The 22,372-nt window shown below is 40.9% G+C and overlaps 1 protein-coding gene across 4 annotated transcripts in view; it reads left to right on the top strand.

Annotated features, from left to right (window-relative positions):
* The window catches only part of RBBP6 (RB binding protein 6, ubiquitin ligase), a 69,692-nt gene that overhangs the window by 29,919 nt on the left and 17,401 nt on the right, over positions 1-22,372 (top strand). For 2 of the 4 annotated variants that reach the window (XM_040356526.1, XM_040356528.1), the window contains exons 4-14: positions 2,453-2,497; positions 7,755-7,843; positions 7,941-8,043; positions 11,602-11,741; positions 11,826-11,998; positions 13,924-14,027; positions 15,245-15,651; positions 18,136-18,241; positions 18,330-18,390; positions 19,615-19,678; positions 19,944-20,312. In XM_040356526.1, the coding sequence (XP_040212460.1) occupies positions 2,453-2,497; positions 7,755-7,843; positions 7,941-8,043; positions 11,602-11,741; positions 11,826-11,998; positions 13,924-14,027; positions 15,245-15,651; positions 18,136-18,241; positions 18,330-18,390; positions 19,615-19,678; positions 19,944-20,312 (1,661 nt within the window). The remainder of the gene's footprint in view (positions 1-2,452; positions 2,498-7,754; positions 7,844-7,940; positions 8,044-11,601; positions 11,742-11,825; positions 11,999-13,923; positions 14,028-15,244; positions 15,652-18,135; positions 18,242-18,329; positions 18,391-19,614; positions 19,679-19,943; positions 20,313-22,372) is intronic. The other 2 variants (XM_040356529.1, XM_040356527.1) reach the window with 1 other exon arrangement.

Raw genomic sequence — 22,372 nt, 5'->3', positions numbered from 1 at the left:
TTTTCTGGTCAAGCTCCTTTGACAGAAGTCAGCCGAACGTCCGGCTTTTGTTGGATCAGCTACACGACATGGACCGAATGGTGGCCGTTTTTTTTTGAGCAGGCCGATTGCTACCTGAATTTTCGACTACAGGCTTAAGCCTGCAAGTTGCCGATGTTGAGAAAAGCAAGACTAAAGCTTGCGGCTCAAGATGGGAACAAACTTGTGTTGCTATGCTATGGGTTAGCATGTTGCAAGTTTGTTAAAGCTATCCTAGGAGTGTTATTATTGAGCTAGATATATTGGCAATCTCTAATCTTCCAGGTTCTATATAGTAATGCCTTTTTAACCTTCCCCACTTTGAAGGTATGACCCAATTGGATAAATGTTTTCTCTTTAATTAGAAGAGAAGAAAGATGATGAATTACTCTTCAATTACATGTTTTAGGTTGTGAACAAAGAAAAATAATACACTTGTCTCTCTTCTAGCCATCTATAATTTTCTATATGTTGAAGGTGGTAGAGAAAATATTTTTATAAGGCCTCATTTACACTTAGTGGTAGTCCAATCCTAACTATACCTATACCTGCTCCCACCCCTATTCTAACTACCCTGTAAAAAGATTAATATATTTTACCTATGCTGAGGTCACATGATCACCAGCTTCAGTGTAGGGGAGGGACGGCCAACAACGGATGCCCCATAAAAAGCCTACAGGGGATGTCACCGAACAGGCTTTGCAGATGTTGCTGGAGATATCTCCTCTTCTCTAGAGCCAACCACTGGAGAGATCATGTGACTGGACCTGTGCACCCTCTGTATAGGCAAGTATATGCATTTTTTTTTTTTTTTACAGGGTAGTTTGAAGAGGCTTTAAATGTGGGTAGGGGCAGGTTTATAGCTAGGATTTGACTAGACTTCTACTTTCAAAAAATGTAACATTTTTAGAACTGAAAAGAGAAATTTAATGTACCTCAATTGGTAAAAAAAAAAAAATTATACATGATAAATCTGTACATTTTAATGTTTTTTGCTTACCTTTTTAATGCTTGTAGAAAAGGACAAGATGACATTGTGGAAATTACTGGACTAATAAATTGGACTTTTGGCGGTACAGGTAGTTAATGTAAAAGATCTATAAATATTTTGTAAAAAATGCATAAATAGAAATTTGTATACATAAGTTCATGAAACGGTATCAGCATATGATATCAGTGCATCCCAGCACAAAGTAAGATTAATTTATACTTATACAGATACATTCATGGCATAAAAGCACATAGCGTCAAGAAGGTATAGAACTCTGTGTTTGAAGCTGAATCCGATATGCATTATAGTAGATCTTGCATTTACTCGACACGTTTCGCGTACAGGACCCTTCATCAGTAGCATAAAGGTGGATCAAAGGTGATCCCGTGTGTCACGGTGCCTATGCATGGACCTCCGTTTTGTTGCTGGTCTCTTTTCCTGGCTGTTTCAACTTTATGATCAGACACTGTTCTACTTAATGACAGATTTATTTTTCTGTCGGTAGCTGTTAAGGTGGTTACCTCTCCTCTGTCTGGCCAATTGGCAATCTGCAATTTGGAGTCTACTTCAGTCCAAGGTCTGCCAGTGGGATCCCGGTTAGGGCTTTTATGACCATTTACATATACTGTTTACCAACAGTTTATACCATAGTTCTACCTTTGTACCTTTGGACACGAGTACCTACCACATGCCCAGGAGGCTGGTTAGGTTAAAAACGTTGTACACTCTTTACCACACAATCAGTGGTTGGATCGACTCTTTGAGATTCGATTTGACCCACCTTTATGCTCCTGATAAAGTGTCCTGTAAGCGAAACATGTCGAGAGTAAATGCAAGATCTACCATTATGCATATCGGATTCAGCTTCAAACACTAAGAGTTCTATACCTTCTTGACGCTATGTGCTTTTATGCCATGAAGGTATCTGTATAAGTATACATTTATCTCTTACTTTGTGTTAGATGCACTGATATCATATGCTGATACTGTTTCATGAACTTATGTATACAAGTTTCTATTTATGCATTTTTAAAAAAATAAATATTTATAGATCTTTTACATTGACTACCTGTACTGCCAAAAGTCCAATTTGTCCATTAATTTCCATTGTCACTTTTCCGGGACGTTGGTACATTAAAATTAGTGCATTCACAGTGCTTAGTCGCCCTGTGATTATATGCAAGACCCATTTAAAGATGACATGGTTAACTTGCATTCTGAAACATAGAAGTGTGAATTGGGTCTATTCATTTTCTATAATGTTTTCTTTTTTCTTTTTATAAAGTTTTATTTATTTTTTTTAAATCTATTTTCTGTTCGGCTTTTGAGTCACATGTGACAATAAGGGACATTGAAATGTTGTATTAAATGTGTCAATGACTGAAAATTTCCCTGTTTTTCTTTGTAATGCTTGAACGTGTTTATTTAATTTTCTGTGAACAGATTGATGACGCTTCTTCATCTATTTCTCTGGCCCAGCTTTCTAAGGTATATGTATGCACATTACTGTTCAACTAGTGTCCCTTCTTATAATATTTACACTTGAAACGTCTGTTGTAACATATATTTTTTCAGTTTCTTGAAATGTAAATTTTATGCAGTTTTGAAATGTTAAATGAAATCCCCACGGGAGAAGCAAATATTTTGGATTTTTTTTTTATTCTGCTTTGTAACCACTTGTACTCAAGATGAAGAAAAAAACTGAAGCTTTCTTTACAAGAAGAATAGTTTTTTTTTTTTTTTGCCTTTTTTTTTTTCCATTTTGAGATTTCAAGGATTTAAAAAAGGAAGATAATATGGGTTAACGTTTGTCGTATATGGACGATGACATATATTTTTTTCATTTTTATTTTTTTAATTGTACTATACAAGGACACAACTTCTACTCCCCAAAATTGCAATCGAGGCCATCTCTTTAATGATGAAATGTGTGGTTTAAAATCTTGCTAAAGTTAACGGCTCCCATTTGAATGTGTTGTACCATTTCTTGAGATTTCAGTGCTGACAGTCAGAACATCATTTTAATGCTTTGTTTTGCTGTAATAATGCACTTGATACATGTATTTGTTCAATACTGGCTCACTTTCATACATGAATAATTTGGATTGCTTTTCTGTATGTTTGTTTTTAAAAACATATGGCTATGAAGTTAATATTGATGTAAAATTTTCTCTGTATAATAAAAAATTTAACAGTTTGCCTGTTTTGTGAGTGAATGCTGAGCCCAACTATGCCAGGATAGTTTATTTGAAAAATGGAACTGGATTAGGAGAAAATAAACCGACGAGGCATATGTTTTGGCCCATCACTGGAATTGGGGCAGTAAAACCTGAAGACAGCCAGCTATGCTTCCCATTAGGCCATGTTTATACCTGTTCTTAAATTGAGAAATAGACTTCTATAATACATTTTTTAGCTTAATATTCAACTAAAAAATTTTTTTTTAATGTCCCAAATCCTAGTCCTTTTGCATCTTCCATGCTTCTCTCTGCCTTTCCCTGAGGAGTAAGGAAGGAAATATTAGACCCAGTTCTGTGGTCTGTGTCTAGTGAATGATGTGACTTGATGCATGTAGTGGTGGTAACAATTTTAATAAGCTTATGGAACTGTAGTATAGGAAGCCCTTTACACATTAAAGCGGAGGTTCACACAAAAAGTCAACCTCCGCTTTTTGTATCCCTCCCCCTCCCCCCCCCCCCTCTCCAGTGACACATTTTGCACTTTTCAGGGGGGGTGCAGATACTTGCACCACTTCCGGGTCTGATACCCACAGGGAATCCAGCCTGTGACGTCAAACCCCCCCCCCCCCGCTGTCTTCTGGGAAACGCTGTTCCCAGGAGAGAGCGAGTGACGATGTGCCACGATCCTCACGCATGCGCAGTAGGGAATAGGGCACTGAAGCCATCAGGCTTCACTTCCTGATTCCCTCACAGAGGATGGTGGCGGAAGCAGCCGAGGACCGAGTGAGTTCCAAGATCCCACCCTGTCAGGTATGGGGTGGGGGGGTTGAAATCCTCTTGGTTTTCTCTCCTCCAGTGCTGACTGGACTGGCTAAGGTGGATTCTGATTGGTCAGCGCTGTCCATGTGATGGCCCTGACAAATTAGAATGCCTCCTATCTGTACCAGTGAAGCAGCGATCCAGTGTCTGACAGCCGGGGATCATGTGGGACTCCAAGGTAGGGGGGGTGGCGAGGGGGTCCAGTGTTCACCTTACAGAAAATCTGTAAGGTGAACTTACACTGGACCCCTAAGAATATCCATTCATTCTTATAGCAATCAGATTGTTCATCCTATTGAAAATCTCAAATAGGTTCTGCTTTATTTCTTTTCCTTGGGAGAAAGGGAAACAATGTGTGTTATTTACAGAAAGCAAATCCACTTTGCACTGCAATGTAAGTGCACTGCAATGTAAGTGCACTTGGAAGTGCAGTTGCTGTAGATCTGTGGGGGGGGACATGCAAGGAAAAACAAACCAGCATTTTAGCTTGCACATGATGAAATCAGATTTTCCCCTCAGATCTACACCGACTGCACTTCAAAGTGCATTTGTAGTGCAAAGTGGATTTGCCTTTTGTAAATAACCCCCAATGACTTCTACACCACATGTGCTATAACTATTTGCAAGCCTTGCCATAATCTGCCAGCTCGGTGAGAGCCTTATAAGCGCTTACCAAGTATTCTGAGTATATTTCACAGTTCTCAAGAGATCTGTAGAGTGTCTCTTTTGGTTAACTTCTTAAAGGGGTTGTAAAGGAAAAAATGTTTCCCCTAAATAGCTTCCTTTAACTTGGTGCAGTCCTCCACTTACCTCATCCTTTGATTTTGCTTTTAAATGTCCTTATTTCTTCTGAGAAATCCTCACTTCCTGTTCTTCTGTCTGTAACTCCACACAGTAATGCCAGGCTTTCTCCCTGGTGTGGAGAAAGCCTCTTGAGGGGGCAAACAGGAGGGTCAGGACGCCCACTAAACACACAGCTCCTTTATCTGCAAAGTAGAGTGTCCTGACTTGCCTGCTCGCCCCCTCCCCCTCAAGAGGCTTTCTCCACACCAGGGAGAAAGCCTCGCATTACGGTGTGGAGTTACAGACAGAACAGGAAGTGAGGATTTCTCAGAAGAAATAAGGACATTTAAAAGCAAAATGGAAGGATGAGGTAAGTGAAGGAGGACTGCACAAAGGTAAAAAAAAACTATTGAGGGGGGAAAAATGTTTTCCTTTACAACCCCTTTAAGTCTTTTCCTTTCTTTTCTAATTTGTCAATTGAATTTTTGAATGCAAATCATGCGATTGCACCGCACATAAACAAATAAGTTTCCTAGTGAAACGGTTATGAAGTTGTTCAGTACCAAAGAAATGTAATCTAAAACCCATGGCACATAAGCAGAACAATAAAAATTTCCCATTACCACATTAACGCACATGCCTACAGCTTGAATTTAGGCCAGAGGACAGTGCATCTGCTAATGCACAAGGATGTAGATATGTATAGATTTTGTGGTTGCTTTGATCTTCTAAGCCTGCATCTACCATGGAGCCAAGCACCGTTTGCTGAGAAAACACAAATGTGTTAAATGGCCTTGGGAAGCATACTTACTTTTTAACACACCCGTCGCATCTCTTCACTTATATTCAGTAGGCCAAGCTGAATGCCATATTCCTAAAAACCTGTACTAGAAAAAATATGTAGAATGCCTTCACTGACTATCTTATGAAAATTCTAGTTGCCGGGCCAATTTTTTGTGTTCAATATATTGAGTCACTGACCTGGGACAAATATGCAGACATGAAATTAGAACTCAAGTTATTTAAAATGACGACATCTAGGAAACTAGAAGCTGAGACATTTTTTTATTTTATTCGATTTTTTTGGATTTTTAGTGCAGGTTTCCTTTTTTAAATGACTGCTTTGCTTTGTTTTTGTTATCAAATAATTTTGTTATCTTGAGCACCAGTAGTCCTATACTAATATATTTCCAGATGTGTAGTGCTAAACGTTTGAGTTGAGTTTTGCCTATGTAACATTTTTAAATAGCACGCTATCGGTTGGCTTCCAATGCGAGCTAAACGTTACAGGTTGGCACTCCCTCTGTGGCCAACAATCACTGAGAGAATTGCAAAGTATGTTTGCATTTTCAAAAGCACAACTTATATTATAAATGTGCATGAGGGAAAAAAGTAATGACATTTCTCTCTCATTGAACACTAATCGGTGTGATTGATTGCTATGATAGCTCACTGTAATCGTTGCATTTTTCTCATTCTGTTTAAATGTGCCTGCAATTTTGTGGCCAAGTTCAGCTTTTTAGGGAATAAAAGTGCACATATTTTTGCTGAAAAAAATTTGGAATTTTTTTTTTTTCTGCAGGAGCCTACAAAGCATTGCATCTGTGTTTAGTAGATCATGGGTACAGTATTGGGGCTCCTGCAGACAAGACAAACCCTGAAGCTTGTGAATGAACGACGAGTTCATTGAGAAGCACAAGCTGTCTACCGCTTGTAGTTCTTTCATTTACAGATTCCTGTAAATAGTTTTTCTGTGTGGTCGGAGCCTCGCAGAGCTGCGCTGTTTTTAAAATGCGACAGTGGATTCGGGGGGATGAGGTGAACGTGTGCTTGGAGCATTTACACCCTAAATACATATGGGTGTAATGTTTAACATGCTCCAAAAGATCAAGTTTTACATTGAATTTTACTTTAAAAAGCATAACTAGCCTTAAAAAGGCTGCATCCCCTGTCTCCTAACACCTATGCTGACTAACCAATGTAAAAAAAAAAATATGTACACTTGCCTATTCTCAGGCTGGTCCGGTCACATGAACCGGCTCCCCTCTGTCGGCCAGCTGCCAATGTCGGGAAGAGGAGGAAGCACCAACACCAGATGGGCCATAGGAGCCTATGGGTGACGTCGCTGCTCTCAGGCATTGCCAGCCATTGTCGAGTACGCTCTTCTGCAACTGGTGCTGGCTGACATGCCTGATTGGCCTAAAAATAGGTATACAAATATTTCTTACACAGTTTAGTCAGAATAGGTGTTAGGAGGGTATAAGAAGCATTCCCAAGACCAGTTGGGTTTTGCATGGAATTTTACTTTAAATGGAACAGCAAGAAAAATGCATGAAGGGTTACTCCTATAAGGGAGCATGTACTGCACTCTTTCAGGTCCATAAACGCAACCAGGACACAGTCTGTAGAAACTTTACCAAGTAGGCTTACCCATTCGAAGTGCTTCTTTTGCTCTTAATGCTACATCCCAGAAGACTTCTCATCAGCTTCCTTTGACAAGGATCATTTGGTGTTACTCTGCTACTATATTTTGATTTGCCATTAAACCTTTGCATGTAGTGTTTTTTGCAAAATTGCCATATCTCATAAAGTTTGGCTCATCACTGCGCATGTCTCAATTTTTTTTTTTTTTAGGTCATTTATAAGTCAGGTATAAACATGGCCTAGTTAATGGTGGACCTTTTATAGTACTGAATATCTTCAGAATTGTAGAGGTCAATTGACTAGAATAATTGTCCATAGATCTATACCAAACACAGTTTTTAGTTGTGAACAGAACATACCCCCACCCTTCCCCCTCTTTACCAAAACTTCACAGTTCACCCCGGATGTAGGACGGGAATTAATGGCATACAAGAGCATTGAGTGTGTGAGTGCCGGCTGTGTATAGGCCTGCAACATCATCTTATCTGACTTACTAATTTCTCTTCCCCCCCCCCCTTAATCAATTGCCTGTTGAGCAGACCGCCAATCTGGCTGAAGCCAATGCTTCTGAGGACGATAAAATCAGAGCAATGATGTCACAGTCTGGCCATGATTACGACCCCAGCAAGTAAGTGTATTTGTCAACTGAAGTTTCACTCTCCTTACTTCTCATGGAATAATAGGGGTTTAAACCAGTAATATGTTCTCTCTTAACTTTCTAACAGCTATATGAAGAAGCCACTTGGCCCCCCACCACCAACATATACGTGTTTTCGATGTTTAAAGCCTGGCCATTACATTAAGAATTGCCCTACGAACGGCGTAAGTGTATGTCTGACATTTTGCAGTCTTTAAAATGCTAACTGTACATATTTTTTCAGTGGAAGGATCATTTGTTTTTTTATTTAAATAGGAAATGTAAGATCAGCTCGATGTTTTGAATCAGTTATTCCTCTTCTTTTACAAAACCTATGTTTAATTTGTAATATCTGCACACGGGGCTGCCATATTTACAAAAAGCTGTATACTTTTTATTGGATTTTGTTAAAAATCCTATTTTCCAGCTTTGTTGGATTTTAACACTATATTGTAGGGAAAATATATTTGCACCTGACACACTTGTAATTTTATAGAAAACAAATTTGAATGTTCTAGTTTGATGCTAAAGTAATAAGTATGAGGTTGCTGAACTTGGAATTATACAGCAGAAGATGGTGAGGCTTTAGGTCCTCTAAATAATAGGGAGGACTACAACTGTGCTCCGGGTGATATAACCAGTAAACTAAAGGAAGGGTTGACTGGAAAACTTGACAAATATGCAAAAGAGATGACCGCTCTCCCAATCTGTAGAAAGTTTGATGCATTTTTTTTGTTAAAATCCACATATGACATGAAGCCTCCACAAGGACAATGGCAGCATGGTTAACATGTTTCACGGACTAAATCGCATAATCCTAACCCAAGCACGTGCAGTTAACCCTTAGGGCCCTTTCACACGGGGCGGATCAGTAATGATCCGCCTCTGTGTGTCCGTAAGCTCAGCGGGGATCACTCCGTATATCCCCGCTGAGCCGGCGTCTGACAGGGCGGTCCCCGCACACTGTGCAGGGACCGCCCTGTCTTTTCTCCGCTCTCCCCTATGGAGGGATCGGATGAGCACGGACCGTGTGTCCGTGTTCATCCGATCCGCAGACTGAAGAAAAAATAGTGTTTTCTTCCATCCGCAAAATCGGATCTTTGCGGAGGTGGGTGATTACGGGTCCGCTGACACCCGCAATCACATAGGGACCAATGTATGTCCCTTTTTTATTCGCAAACGGATGGATGAAAAAAGCGGACATACGGGCCGCACATGTGAAAGGGGCCTTAAATTCTTTGAGTAACAGCTAGATCAAATTAAACGAATAGGTGCTTGGCGTGCGCTGCCCCAAACAGACAAAACAAGTGCAGTTGACATTAAAAAAATATGATTAAAAAAACAGTAAGTGAAAGTTGGCTACATGTTATATAGAAAAAGCAGATGCAGACCACGGTAGGAGACGGCCACATAAATCTCACTTGTGCAGTCACGGCGGATGACACCCAGCGCACTCCAAGCACTAATTTAAAGCGACACTAAAGGTTCGGGTTTAAAAAAAAAAACACGTCATGCCTCCACTGTGCAGTTCTTTTTGCACAGAGTGGCCCCGATCGTCCTCTTCTGGGGTCCCATGGCAGCTCTCGACTCCTCCCCGCAAGAGCTAACCCCCTCAGGGAAGCTCTGTCCCAAGGGGGGTCACCTTGCGGGCGCGCTCCCGTGTGATGCTCTCTGTGTCAATAGCCGCCAAGTGTATGAATCGGTCCTGCCCCCAGCGCGCAGCGTCATTTGACAGCAGCGGGAACCAATGGCTGCGCTGCTATCAATCATCCAATGAAGAGCTGGGGGAAAGCAACGCGGGATCGTGCCCACGGAGATTAAGGGCTGAGGTGAGTAAAACGGGTGCTCAGGGGGGCCAGTGACAGCGAGGTGTTTTCACCTTAATGCATAAGATGCTTTAAGGTGAAACACGAAGGTTTACAACCCCTTTTTAATCTAGTTGACATTTTAAGTATTTAAGGGTTAACTGCACATTTGCCTAGAGGGTTATGACTAAGCATTTTGGTTTGTGAAAAATGTTAGCCATGCTGCTATTGTCCTCGTGTATCGTGGATGTTTGATGTCCTACGTGGAATTTAACAAATAATTCATTGCATTTTCTGAAGTTTGAGAGTGCTGTCATCTCTATTGCATATTTATTAGGTGCTATAAAGCTGGCTGTCACTTAGCTGTAACAAAAATATTTCCACAAGTTGCGGGCAGCACCACCGGCAAACATAACCTAAAGTAAATGTGGCCACACCGCAAAAGCTTGTAATGTACAGACTGCCCGTCCATCTCTAATACTATTGCAGACCTAAACCTCCAATGTGACATGGAGAGACTAGTTGCTAGAAAAAACTTGAATATGGATAAGTTTCTGTATAGGTGGTCACCCTGGCTAGCTCACCCCAAATGTACTGTAACTGTCTGATACTCTCCCTCACGTCTCCGACTCTTCATCTCTCTCCTTTTCTTTCTGGCCTCTCTACTCACCCTCACTCCTCTACATAGTTGCAATGCCTACCCTGCTGCCCCCCCCCCCCCCTAACTACCCCCCCCCCCCCCCCCCCCTATGGAGCTTATTTTGGTTTTGAGCACGGCAGGACTTATTTCTGTTTAGTTAGAAATGACCGACTGTTTATGTTTAGTCTGCCTACTTTCTACTCTCAGGTTCATTTTGCTCCGGTCGGGACATCTGATGTATTGTAACGAATATATTTCTTGTACACTTGTTGAAAATATCAATAAAGACAAATTTAAATAAAAAGCTTGTAATGTACGCAGTTGCGGCACAATGTAGTGACCCTACAATATTTAAATGGGCATCCCACAGACAACGTATCTCCTCCGAACCATCTGCCAAATGCCTCTGAAAAGCATTCCATTGGATTGCTTTTCAACTGAACTGTAGGTATGAACCAGCCATTGGGATACATGGTTCCCTTGCCTAAGTCATTAAATCGACCTGCTTCTTCTATTAAAATAAACCTCTGCACTCCAGTGGCCCTTTGATGGGACCCGAGTACCTCCTGGTCTCGGGTATATAAACGCAATAGTTGGCAGCGCAGATTCCTTCCACGTGGTTCAGTGTGGGACGGAGGAATTTATGTGTGTATGACTACCAGGGGTCAAGTCCTGGGGAAAAAAAGTGTGGGAACTCCCACCCAAGATCCACTCCCCCACCAAAAAAAAATGATACACTCATATGCATAATTACTAAACCGCAAGTTTTCTAAATCCCACGATAACTCGCGGCAGACCTCCGCAATGTCTCCTGGGAAGAATGACAAAAGCTCCCAGGAGACATTGCGGCATCGAGGAAGTGACGGAATACCCGCACACTACCTGATGAATCCATATACAGGAAGCGGCCAGTAACATAAAGGATTACTAAGGTTCGCCTGCCCCTGACAGTGACTCGAGCTGGGCATCGCCGCTTAGTGAAGGATTGGTTGGGCGGCTCGGCTGCTCTAGTCCTGCAAAGGGAACAGCGTTCCTGCTGTGAAAAAAGTGCAGGAACTCCGTTCCCACGCGTTCCCGCAGGACTTGAGCCCTGATGACTATCCTTTTTGGGTTTGCCCAACATTAAAAAAAAAAAAAAGTAAATTAAATATTTCAAAGCACAATTTTTTTTTACCTTTTCTCTTTTCTTTTTTCCCCCCTTGTGTGGGTTTTAGTAATTCTCCATATGTAATTTTTTTTCAGCTTTTGTAGAATATTTCATACCTGTTTAATGTTGACCTTTACTGTATGTGTTTACTTCTCAGGACAAAAGCTTTGAGTCTGCGCCTAGGATAAAAAAGAGCACAGGGATCCCGCGTAGTTTTATGGTGGAGGTTGAGGATCCCAATATGAGGGGAGCTATGCTTACAAACACTGGAAAATATGCCATACCAACTATTGATGCGTAAGTGTCTTGCTCAGCATTTTTAATACAGGGGACAGTATTACATACCTGACAATTAACCTGACTTCTGACCTTGTTTTGCAGTGTGGCATATGCCATGGGGAAAAAGGAAAAGCCTCCTTTTCTGCCTGATGAACAATCTTCCTCTTCTGAAGAGGAAGATCCCATACCCGACGAGCTGCTGTGCATGATATGCAAAGATATTATGGCCGATGCAGTGGTAATCCCTTGCTGTGGGAACAGCTATTGTGATGATTGTGAGTAGCTCTGCATTTGTGTTACATCATTTATTCAGAGCAATGTTCTTATAGTCGACGTGCAAAGTTTAAAAGTTGGCCGTGGGGCTTCACATTTTTATTTCTTCATAAGTTAAATGGAAGCCCCAAAACCCAATGCAATCAGTTATGGTAATGTATTTCCTGAAGTTCTTGCCACCACCTCCCACATCCCTTGATTAGCCTAATAATGTGATGGCCAGTAGCTTAGCTGTCATTGAAAGTAGGTGGGTCAGAGCTTCAACTTAAAGGGGTTGTAAAGGAATTTTTTTTAATAATAAGCATCCTTTAGCTGCAGACATTCCTCTTTTCACTTCCTCATTGTTCGTTCTTGCTCCAGAAGTTGCTCTATTTCTTCTCTGTTCTGTTCACTTCCTGCTTGTCTGATTGTTACTCACCACCGTGATGGGAGGCTTTACTGCGGTGGTCCGTGACGTGCTCGCCCCCTCCTAGGAACTACATCTGTGTGACAGGATGCTCTCTACTTGTTAGAGACTTCAAGGAGGTTTGAATTACTGGGCGTGCCGCAATTCATACTGGGAAATGTAGTTCTTGCATGAATGAGTGCTGCAAACCAGGAAGTGAATGAGAGAACAAACTAGAACGCCGGAGGTGATATAGATGAAGGAATTTACTTGTTCTTTAACAGAATCATTACACTATTCGGTCTACCTTGCAGACATTAATTTTAGGCAACATTTTTATTTCCTTTACAACTCCTTTAAAGGATTCGTTCACCTTCACAGAACCCCCCAGTTCCCCACTATCATTACACCAGGACAGTGTAGCTGCTCCAGTGGTCTGGGGATTTGAAATGCTTGCTCTTCTCTATCGGCGCTTCCAGGACAGACCAGCTGGATTCTGATTTGTCGGGGCTTTCAAAGTGACAGGTGTTTTAAACATGAGCAGTAATGAGCTGGCCAATCACCATTATTAAATTTTTTTTTCAATGGAGCAGGGGATGTTTTGAACCTCCCTCTTGTTTTTTTTGTGTTTTCAAAAGAGATCCACCCTCTTTGTCCTGATGAACATTATCACTTAGACAAAAGGTGATTGAAAATGCAAAAATTTCCAGTTTTCAGAACAGGAATAAGGGAAAGTCTCCCAACATGCACACGTTATAGAGACAAAAAAAAGTTGCCCTCACTTTGGACGGTTTTATTTCTCACTTCCTTTGGGTCTCAGGACAAGAAAAAACTTCTCCCAAAGGATACAGCCGGGATAAAGCATTTCACTACTCTATCCACAACTAATAAAATGTTGTTCCTATGTATATGTACTTTAAAGTAGTGGTGTTCTTTGCAGCGAGAATGTGGACTACCGGCGAGTCATTTTGAGATGGTGGGGTCTGGTCTCATAGTACAAAATTAATTTACCGTCTTCTAAAAAAAATTTTTTAATTTTCAGTGTTCATTTGTCTTTTTAAGTGTTGTGTGTATCACATCTGATGGGTTGGTTTGAACACTTAGCATGTTGCTGAATAAACCCTGAAACTCAAAGACTGGCAAAGGCAGATTTTGCTCAAATGTTTCTCATGCACTCTAAAAAGTGGTGACGAATGCGCCAAATTCATATACCTGTCTAGAACTTGGACTTGCATTTGGCTCATGCTGTGCCATTTTTAGAATGCAGGTGAGACACTTTTGCAAACTGTGTCTAAGCAAGTTTTTCTCTGTACGCCAAAAGAGAGTGGGTCTTAATTGGCACCACTTTTACATTTGGGGCATTCAATGCAACACAGTGTAAAGTGATGCATTTTAGAACTTCCTGACTTTGGTGCGCGAGTCGCTGTCAGAACCAAGAATGTCGCTTTGTGATTTTGGCACAATACAATAACAGTGTGATTATTGCCAGAAAAGTGGGTACAGCATCTTTGATTTCCCCCCTTTTTGTTTTTTCTTTTATAGGTATTCGCACATCTTTATTGGAATCCGATGAGCATACGTGCCCCACTTGTCATCAAAATGATGTTTCACCAGATAACTTAATCGCCAACAAATTCCTGCGTCAGGTAACAGCAGACTTCATAAATGATGGACATTTTCTCACAGCATGTTTTGGTTGTAAAAAAACTATCAGATATACAAGGCACTACTGTCCAAGCCATGTAAAAAGCAGTTTAATACGTTTGATCACTTTTATGATCTAGAGTCGGATAAAGCATTAGCTGCTGTGCATTGAAAAACTACCCCAGTTTCGCAAGATATCTTTTTCCAAGCCGCTTGCTATAAGGCAACTTTTTTTGGCCAGAGATTCTGTGCAGCGCAAGAAGAAAAACGAAAAATGCTCGGGCACAACGTTATGACGTCACGTCCCAGCCTGGAGGAGAGATGTGGAGTCTCTCAATAAAGAGGTTCTGTCACGCACTATTTTTATTACAAGTGATGTTTACATTCCCTGTAATAGGAATAAAAGTGATCAAAAATAAAAATGTAAAAATAAAGGCAAAATAAACAACTTTTTTTATCTTCTTTTTAAAGCGCCCTCGTCACGCACAGAAGCGAGCGTATAAGTTGCGCCCACATATGTAAATGCCGTTCAAATCACACATGTGAGGTGTGCAATTTTAAAGTGTGACATGCTAGGTATCTATTTACTCGGCCTAACTTTATCTGTCACATTATGCAAAAAAAATTGGGCTTACTTTACTGGTTTTTTTTTTTTTTTTTTTTGTTTGTTTTTTATAATTCCTAAAACATGTTTTTTTCCCCCAAATAACGTGTTTAAAAAATAAAATGTGCAAATACCATGTGACGTAAAAAGTTGCAAATTCCCTAGTCTAATATTTTTTATATATATATATATATATATATATATATATATATATATATATATATAGTGTGTGTGTGTGTGTGTGTGTATGTGTGTGTGTGTGTATATATATATATATATATATATATATATATATATATATATATATAAATAAATGTGTATATATTTATATTATGTTTGGGGTACTGTGTAATTTTCTAGCAAAAAAAATGTTGTTTACATGTAGGAGAGGAGTGCCAGAATAGGCCCGGTATGGAAGTTGTTAAAGTCTTTGTCTTTGGCATTGACTAGCTGGATCAAGTGCTGGAAAATTATGTTTATGGTTATCTGATACAGGTTTTTTTGTTTCCTTACATTTTTCTTATTTGCAGCTACATTAAAGTGTACCCATTTGCCACTTTTTTTGTTATTGCAATGTTAAATTCTGTAAACTTATCATAACTTTGCTTTGTCTAGGCTGTCAATAATTTTAAGAATGAAACCGGTTATGCGAAGAACATCCGCAAACAGCAATCTGCTCCGCCACCACGGCAGCAGCAAACAGCACCAGCTCCACGCACTTCAGCACAGCAAACTCGTTCATTGACGTCCCGGCAGCAAGATCCTCTTATTGCCCCCACTACTGCTACTACTTCTACTACTGCAACTACTAGTGCTACTGTACAAGAAACAACTTCTGCTGCACAGACAACTACTACAAGCCTTTCCACAGCGCCCAGTACAACACAAGCAAACCCTCCAGCTAATACTCAGCCACAGACGGTTCCCCCTGCAGACCCACCTGCTGCACAGCCAGTCCCTGCCCCCAAGGAGAGGGAAAGGGAGAGAGAAAGGGAGAGAGAGAAAACAGAGCCTGCATTTCAGTAAGTCTTTACAGCAGTTTGTAAGTTCATCTGTTCCATAAAATGATGTACAAATCTTAAGAGAACTGCAGGTTTACAAAATAAACAAATATTCATACTTGCCTAGATGATCGATGCTGCAGCTCTCCCCTGCCAGCTTTACACAGAGAACTGGACGATCAAAGACTACTGATCACTCCGTTCTTGGTCTTCAGAGAGCCAGTGACTGTCAGTCATCGACTCTTTTGTCTGCCCCTCCAACGCTTACTGGAGGGGACGAGACCGGCTGACTCAGGCTCTCATCTGTGCATTGCGAGGCTGAGCCAGCTGCCAGACAAGCATCTTGGCATATCCTGACATTGTCAGGATCCCTGCAGAGCCTGAACTCTGTGATGTCAGTTGACGTCTGGGACACAGGAGTGCAAAACAAAGTGCTCCTCAGGAGAAGAAGTATGACCAAAAAAGCTTTGGCCATTAAAATGCAAGCTGAAATCTATACTGCCAGCCATACAAATGGCTCCATTTGAGGTTTTCATAAAACTGAGTTTCCAGTCTGTTTAAAGCTTTGCTATTCCATCCTACTATTGGTTTACTTTTTTACATATTTGTTATGTGTTTGTGAAGCAAATCTTGCATACATAGTAAAAATGTAAGTTAAACCCAAAGATTTTAACGGTTTCCCAAATCGGTTACATTCAAGGCATGCTGTGAATAACGTCACATTTGCTTTTGCTCTCGACCAAACTCTCAAGCTATCAAATGGCTGGTATCATAACTGGTCACATGTGCAGCTCTATGGCAACTGCAGACCCAAAAGGCTAAAATGGCAGCTTCCTTGGATGTAAAAGGATAGCTTTAGTGCCGTTTGTATTAGTGAATACTAATAAAAATTGACTAAGTGGGCGTTAATGCCTAAAAGATGGCACAGCTTTTGTATAACAATGTGAGTGCTGTGATCGGCTGTCACAGGATCTGGAGCCTATCCTGCTTGCTGCTGGTTCGAAGCCTTGACTGAGGGCGGTCAGTGACAGCTTGGTCAGTGAGGTGGGCACATGCAGTGTGTGTGCTCTCTGCACACAACCTCATAGTGCCCTGGACGCATATGTGCGCAGGCTGAGATTTGGCTCGTCTTTCTTCCCGTCGCATATGTACTGCGCAGTTAGTAAATGGTAAAAAAAGATATAACATCAGTTTAAATGTAAAACAAAGAAGTGCCCCAAATCTTTAATATTTCCCTTTTAGGTTGTTTAATAGTGCAACCTCACCTGCTCTTAGTGCCAGCAATACTGCTGCAGTGCTGTGCCTGCTCTGAGCTCAAGGTTAAGTCCAGAACCTTTCTATTCTGCTGGACAATGATAAAACTGTCAGCTCACAAAGCTTTTTAGGTTCTTTCGCACTGTTAAAATAGGACTTTGCTATTTGACAGTTTTTTTTATGTCTGCTTTCACCACTGTACTCATGCAGGAGACAGGACAGCCTAAGGCTGGCCATACATTATACAATTTTCCTATATAATTTTCTTTCGTTTTACCTTCAACTATGTAGTGCAAGGGCTGCCCTGATTGCATAGCTAATCTAAATCGAAAGAAAAATTGTACTAGAGAATTGTATAATGTATGACAAACTTAACACTGCTACTCTAAGAGGTAGAGCATACAATGAAATTATCGCAAATCAATGTTATTTCTAAGAGGTAATGTGCAAATTAATATTACAAATTCCTAATGGTGACTGGTTCTCTTTAGGAATAAACTAGTCTGTTTTCCTGCAGCTACCAATCAGAAAAGCATTATTTATTTCTCGCTGTTTGCCACAGCAGGCTTGCATCTTATTTGTACATATGGGACACTATACAACGCTACATACTCGAAAAAAATGTATCGATTAAAGGGGTTCTATGGTCACAGAATACACTTTCATTTTAAAACATCAGCATTGACCAAGCAATACAAACAATAGCTATTTTTGACAATCTAATATAAGCTTACTTGAAAAATGCCATTTCATGTTGAGTGCTGCCTCTCTGCTGACCATCTCTTTCTACAACTTCCCTGCATGCTTTGCAACTTCTCCTCTGCATTTAATGTCTATGGACTACATATCCCATTGTACATTAGTGCCTGCAGACAGTGATTCCCTTAGTAACTGCTGAAACTCCTCCTCTCAGTAGCTCTGTAAGTTTAGAAGACAGGCTTTGTGAAATGTGTGACACAGCAGTGCATACGCATAGTGAATACATGTGAGAGAATTCAGTAAAGTAAATATGTGAGACTCTTAAAGTAAGTTTACAAATTTCATGACTCTTCAGGTGTATATGCTTGCGCTAAAAGTACCTACAATAAAAATGTGGAAATTAATATGATTTAAATTTTTGACCATAATCGTGTTTTAATTATGGTTCCCATCATTAAACTTGACAGGGTGGCTCTAACGCACACGTGATAAAAAGAAAACCATAAAATGGAGATTATGTTATTTATCATTTACTTTCCTTTTCTCAAACAGCAGTCAGGAGAAGCGAGAGAGTTCCCGCTCAGGTACTGGGTCTTCTGCTCCAGTTACATCAGCTAATGTTTTACCACCATCCAACAGCCTAATGATGGGAGACAAGGTAAGTTTATTGGCATTGGATTGTATTTAGGCATGGTGCCCCCATGAGCTGCGATATCTAATGTATATTTTTGTATTGTGTGTTCCAGGGCTTCCATGTTCCAGTACTTGGCCAGGCACCTCCTAATACTCACAACCTTCCACCCCCAAGTAAGAAGAAACTCTGTTTTTTGTGGCAATGTCATATATTCTGAATTCTATAATTAAGGCTCCGTTCACTTATATGCAAATTGGATGCATTTTGAACAGCATCTGGCGTATGAATGAAGCTGGCTTTCTATGCATTTGGTTCACATGTGCATTGGCAGTGCGTATTCACTGAGAAATTAAAAGTCCTGTGCGTTTGAGCACCGCGGTGCGATTCATGTGCGAATTCCAGGCTCATTGCCTACTATGGGAATGCACATCGAATCGGTTTTGAACACAAATTCGATCTGGGGAAAAAGTGTGGGGCCCAACCAAACCTCCCCAAATCCATGTCAAACCCTTTTGGTTCTGGTACTGATTTTAAGGGGAACCCTACGCCCACATTTCTTTTAAAACGGCACCCCCAAATCCATACTAGACCCTTATCTGAACTTGCAGGCCAGAAAAGGGGGTGTTAATGGAGACGAGGGCCTCTTCCTCACAACCCTGGGTGTAGGTTGAGGGGGTCTGGGGGCAAGGGGACTTATCGGAATCTGGAAGTCCACTTTAACAAGGGAAGCCCCCCTCCCCCTATGTGAATATGGGGTACATTGTCATTCAGTAAAGAAACTAAAAAAAAATGGAAAAACATGTTTTTTGACAATGCCTGTATTTAAAAAAAAAAAATGTCCCCCGGTGCAGATCCATCGTCAATCGCGCCGACTATTGCTGAAAATAAAAAGCTCTGCTTGCGCTGGAGGCTCCGTTCCGGATGTCTGCTTGCTCCGCTGTGTGAGCTATGGGGCGGAGCCACCTAGTGACATCACCTGGTGATCACTGGTTTGCTGTCACTAGAGGCAACGGCTGCACGAGTGGGAACCTAAAAATGGGTGGAACATGTTCTCGAAGATCAACTGTAATCCTTTAACTTGTTGCCTCCTGCTTAACACAGGTGCGTGGTAAAAGGGTGGGCTCTATCACCTACATGTCGTGTTACTGGGCAGCGGATGTTTGTTTCTGTGTTAAGAGCGTGCATCCAGCTGAGAGACCAAGCGGTCAAGGACAGCTTTTGGTCCCATCTAACGATCGGGGTAGCCAACGCACCCTAAGTGTTCATAATTTTTAAAGAGACACCTAGGGTGGGCAAAAAGGGGTTACATTTTAGGGTCACATGCTTTTTGTTTTCTTATTTTAGGCCTACAGAAATTACTAATGATATTTTTAAATTTTAATTTTTTTTTTTTGTAGCTCCACTTATGCGAGCCAATATTTCAAGGCCATCTCTCCCAAGACCACACATGGGATGGGACAAGTGAGTATTTTATATGCTCTATTCTTATTGATTATATGATGATGCTTATATTAGTATATTAACTTAATTAGATGTAGTCTGAAGAGCATTTAAAAAACGTTTCCATTTAAATACAATTAATCCAAAACTTAGTCTGGGAATGTTGAGCTGTAACTGTTTAGATATAGTTTATTATAATAAAAAACTTAGCTGGAAAGTAAAAAAATATTTAATCTTTATAAGTAGTATTTGAAGTTTGATTAACTTTTTTGTTTATATTTTACAGCCATAACCGTGGGCGGCATCCTCACAATGATCGTCCACCTAGAAACCAAGGGCCATCTATAGCCTCCTCAGGCCCAGTCTATGTCCCTCCTCCAACACCTCTTTTTCCTCCACCACCACCACATGGACTTCAGCTTCCTCCTGGGGTACCACCACCTCAGTTTCCTCCACAGTTTCCTCCTGGTCAGCCTCCCAATTCCGGCTATAATGTTCCACCACCAGGATTTCCCTCAGCACCTGCCACAGTGTCTGCTCCATGGGTTGCCCCAGCCATTCAGGGTGCTCATTCTAATGCTCTACCAGCCCAGTCGCTGGCACCTCCTTTGTCCAAAGAGGAGTTTTATAGAGAACAGCGTCGCCTGAAAGAGGAGTAAGTAATGAACCTTGCTCCCTTAGGTTGCTTTTTTGGTCTTTGTAATGCGGCTTCATTCTGCGTCAAGTACCAGGGTCACTTTGCCTTTAGTGGTATGCAAACAGGGTGAAAAGTTGATCTGATGCAGCTTTTGGAGTTAATTGAAACCTGTGTGCTGCCAACATATAGTGAAGAGTTACACGGCTCCTAACAAGAAATGTTAAAGTGAACCTATTCTGGCTTCTAAGGAAAATATGATGTAGATGTTTTTTATGTAATTGAGGAATGAACATTATATTTTATTTAAAACCTTTAAGACAAATTTGGTACCTTTTTAAAAAAAAAAAAATGTATTACAATTGGAATTGAACCTCTTCTGGACTAGAAAGTACCTTGGCTAAAAATAGTGCTGCACCTTGTATTCATTTTTAATTTGAGCCCTGTGAAGCCCTTTGTATGGTATTTCTAGAATTGACTCAGGGTTTATACTTTCCTCCGTTTGAAACTAAGCACCACCCCCCTACCCAGTGCTTAGCCCCATCTCTGTCGGTGAAGGGTCAACTACTGGAGCTTTTACTAAGCTTTTTCTATTTTGACAATTTAATAATAAGAGTAGGACATACAGCCTTAGCCCTAGAGTCTGAGGGACTCCTCCGTAGGAATCAAGGCCTAGACAAATATTTCTAAGCACCATAACACTTATCCTGAAGCATCATGGTGAGATGTAGGCCTGTTTTGGTTCACTTTAACATTTCAGCATAAACCACGTCAAAGGACAAGTGATCTGTTTTAATTAGACATACTCCACTTTTAAGTACACAATGCAGTTTATTTACTAACGCTGGAAAGTGCAAAATCAGACTCACATTTGCATAGAAACCAACGACCTTCCAGGTTTTATTACCAGGTGTAATTGAACAAGCTGGGTTTAGAATCTCATTGGTTTCTATGCAGAAGTGAGCCTGATTTTGCAGCTATAGTAAATAAACCCCATAGTGTACTTAAAAGTGGGGTATGCCTGTAATATTTAAAAAATTATATAAAACAAATATTGAAGGTACTGTTGTATAGCCATTAAAAAAAATGTAAAGTGTTTTTTTATTTTTATATCGTGCAGATTAGCATATTTACAGGTTGTCCATGTTTTGCGTTCGACTTCTTTTCTTTCTCATCTGTTAGGGACACAAGAAGTCTTTAACCCTAAAGTGACACTAAACAATATCCTTATTCCCACAAATAATGAATACATATCCACTACTTAAAGAGGAAGTAAACGCTGGTAAAAAAAAAATGTCCTCCTTCCATGCAAAGTAAAGGCATAATGTGCTAGCACATCATGTGACACCTGCAAACGAAGCCCACCTCGTCCCCGCTGCAGGCCGCATCCATCTTCGCCCGTCTTCCTTCCGGGGCCACAGACTCCAACTGTGTGACTGTCCGGAGCCGCATGACATCACTCTCGCGCATGCACATGGGAGCTGCTGGTAACGGCACAGGTGGCCGTTCCTTCAGAGCGCATGCGCCTATGACATCATTGGCACAGTATACAGTAAATATGTCCTAAATGGCGCACGTTTAGGAGATATTTACAGTAGCTATAGGTAAGCCTTATTCTAGGCTTACCTAGAGGTACAAACATTAAAGGGAGGTTTACAACCTATTTGACCCTGTAATATATTTTTCATTACATTTTCTAACTGTGTTTTTTGCCGTCATGTAACCTCCTCGGTGAGCTCCTGAACCTCACCCGTTCTGTTTGGAATAAGCAGTGCGGTCATGTGCACAGCTCTATACACAGTTCAAATTGCATAGTCCATTCTGGCAGCAAGCAAGAGAAGGGTAGCTACGTTCCTATATATAGTGTGGGACAACCTAGAAGAAATGTAGCCACCCTCTAACAGGAAGTCAGATCACCGCGGCAAAAAGGTATTTGGAAGAGGCTGAGAACAATACAAGGTACCATCTTAATTATGGTACAAGACACAGGCTACTTATTCATACACCATGGGTAATAGGCTTGGTCTTTTAGGTGGAAGCTTTTAAGGATATGCCCCCTTGGGCTCCTCCCCTAAGCCTTC

Source organism: Rana temporaria, chromosome 6 (assembly GCF_905171775.1).
Source record: "Rana temporaria chromosome 6, aRanTem1.1, whole genome shotgun sequence".
NCBI classification, from domain to species: Eukaryota; Metazoa; Chordata; class Amphibia; order Anura; family Ranidae; genus Rana; species Rana temporaria.
This window is presented reverse-complemented; position numbering and strand designations above follow the sequence as displayed.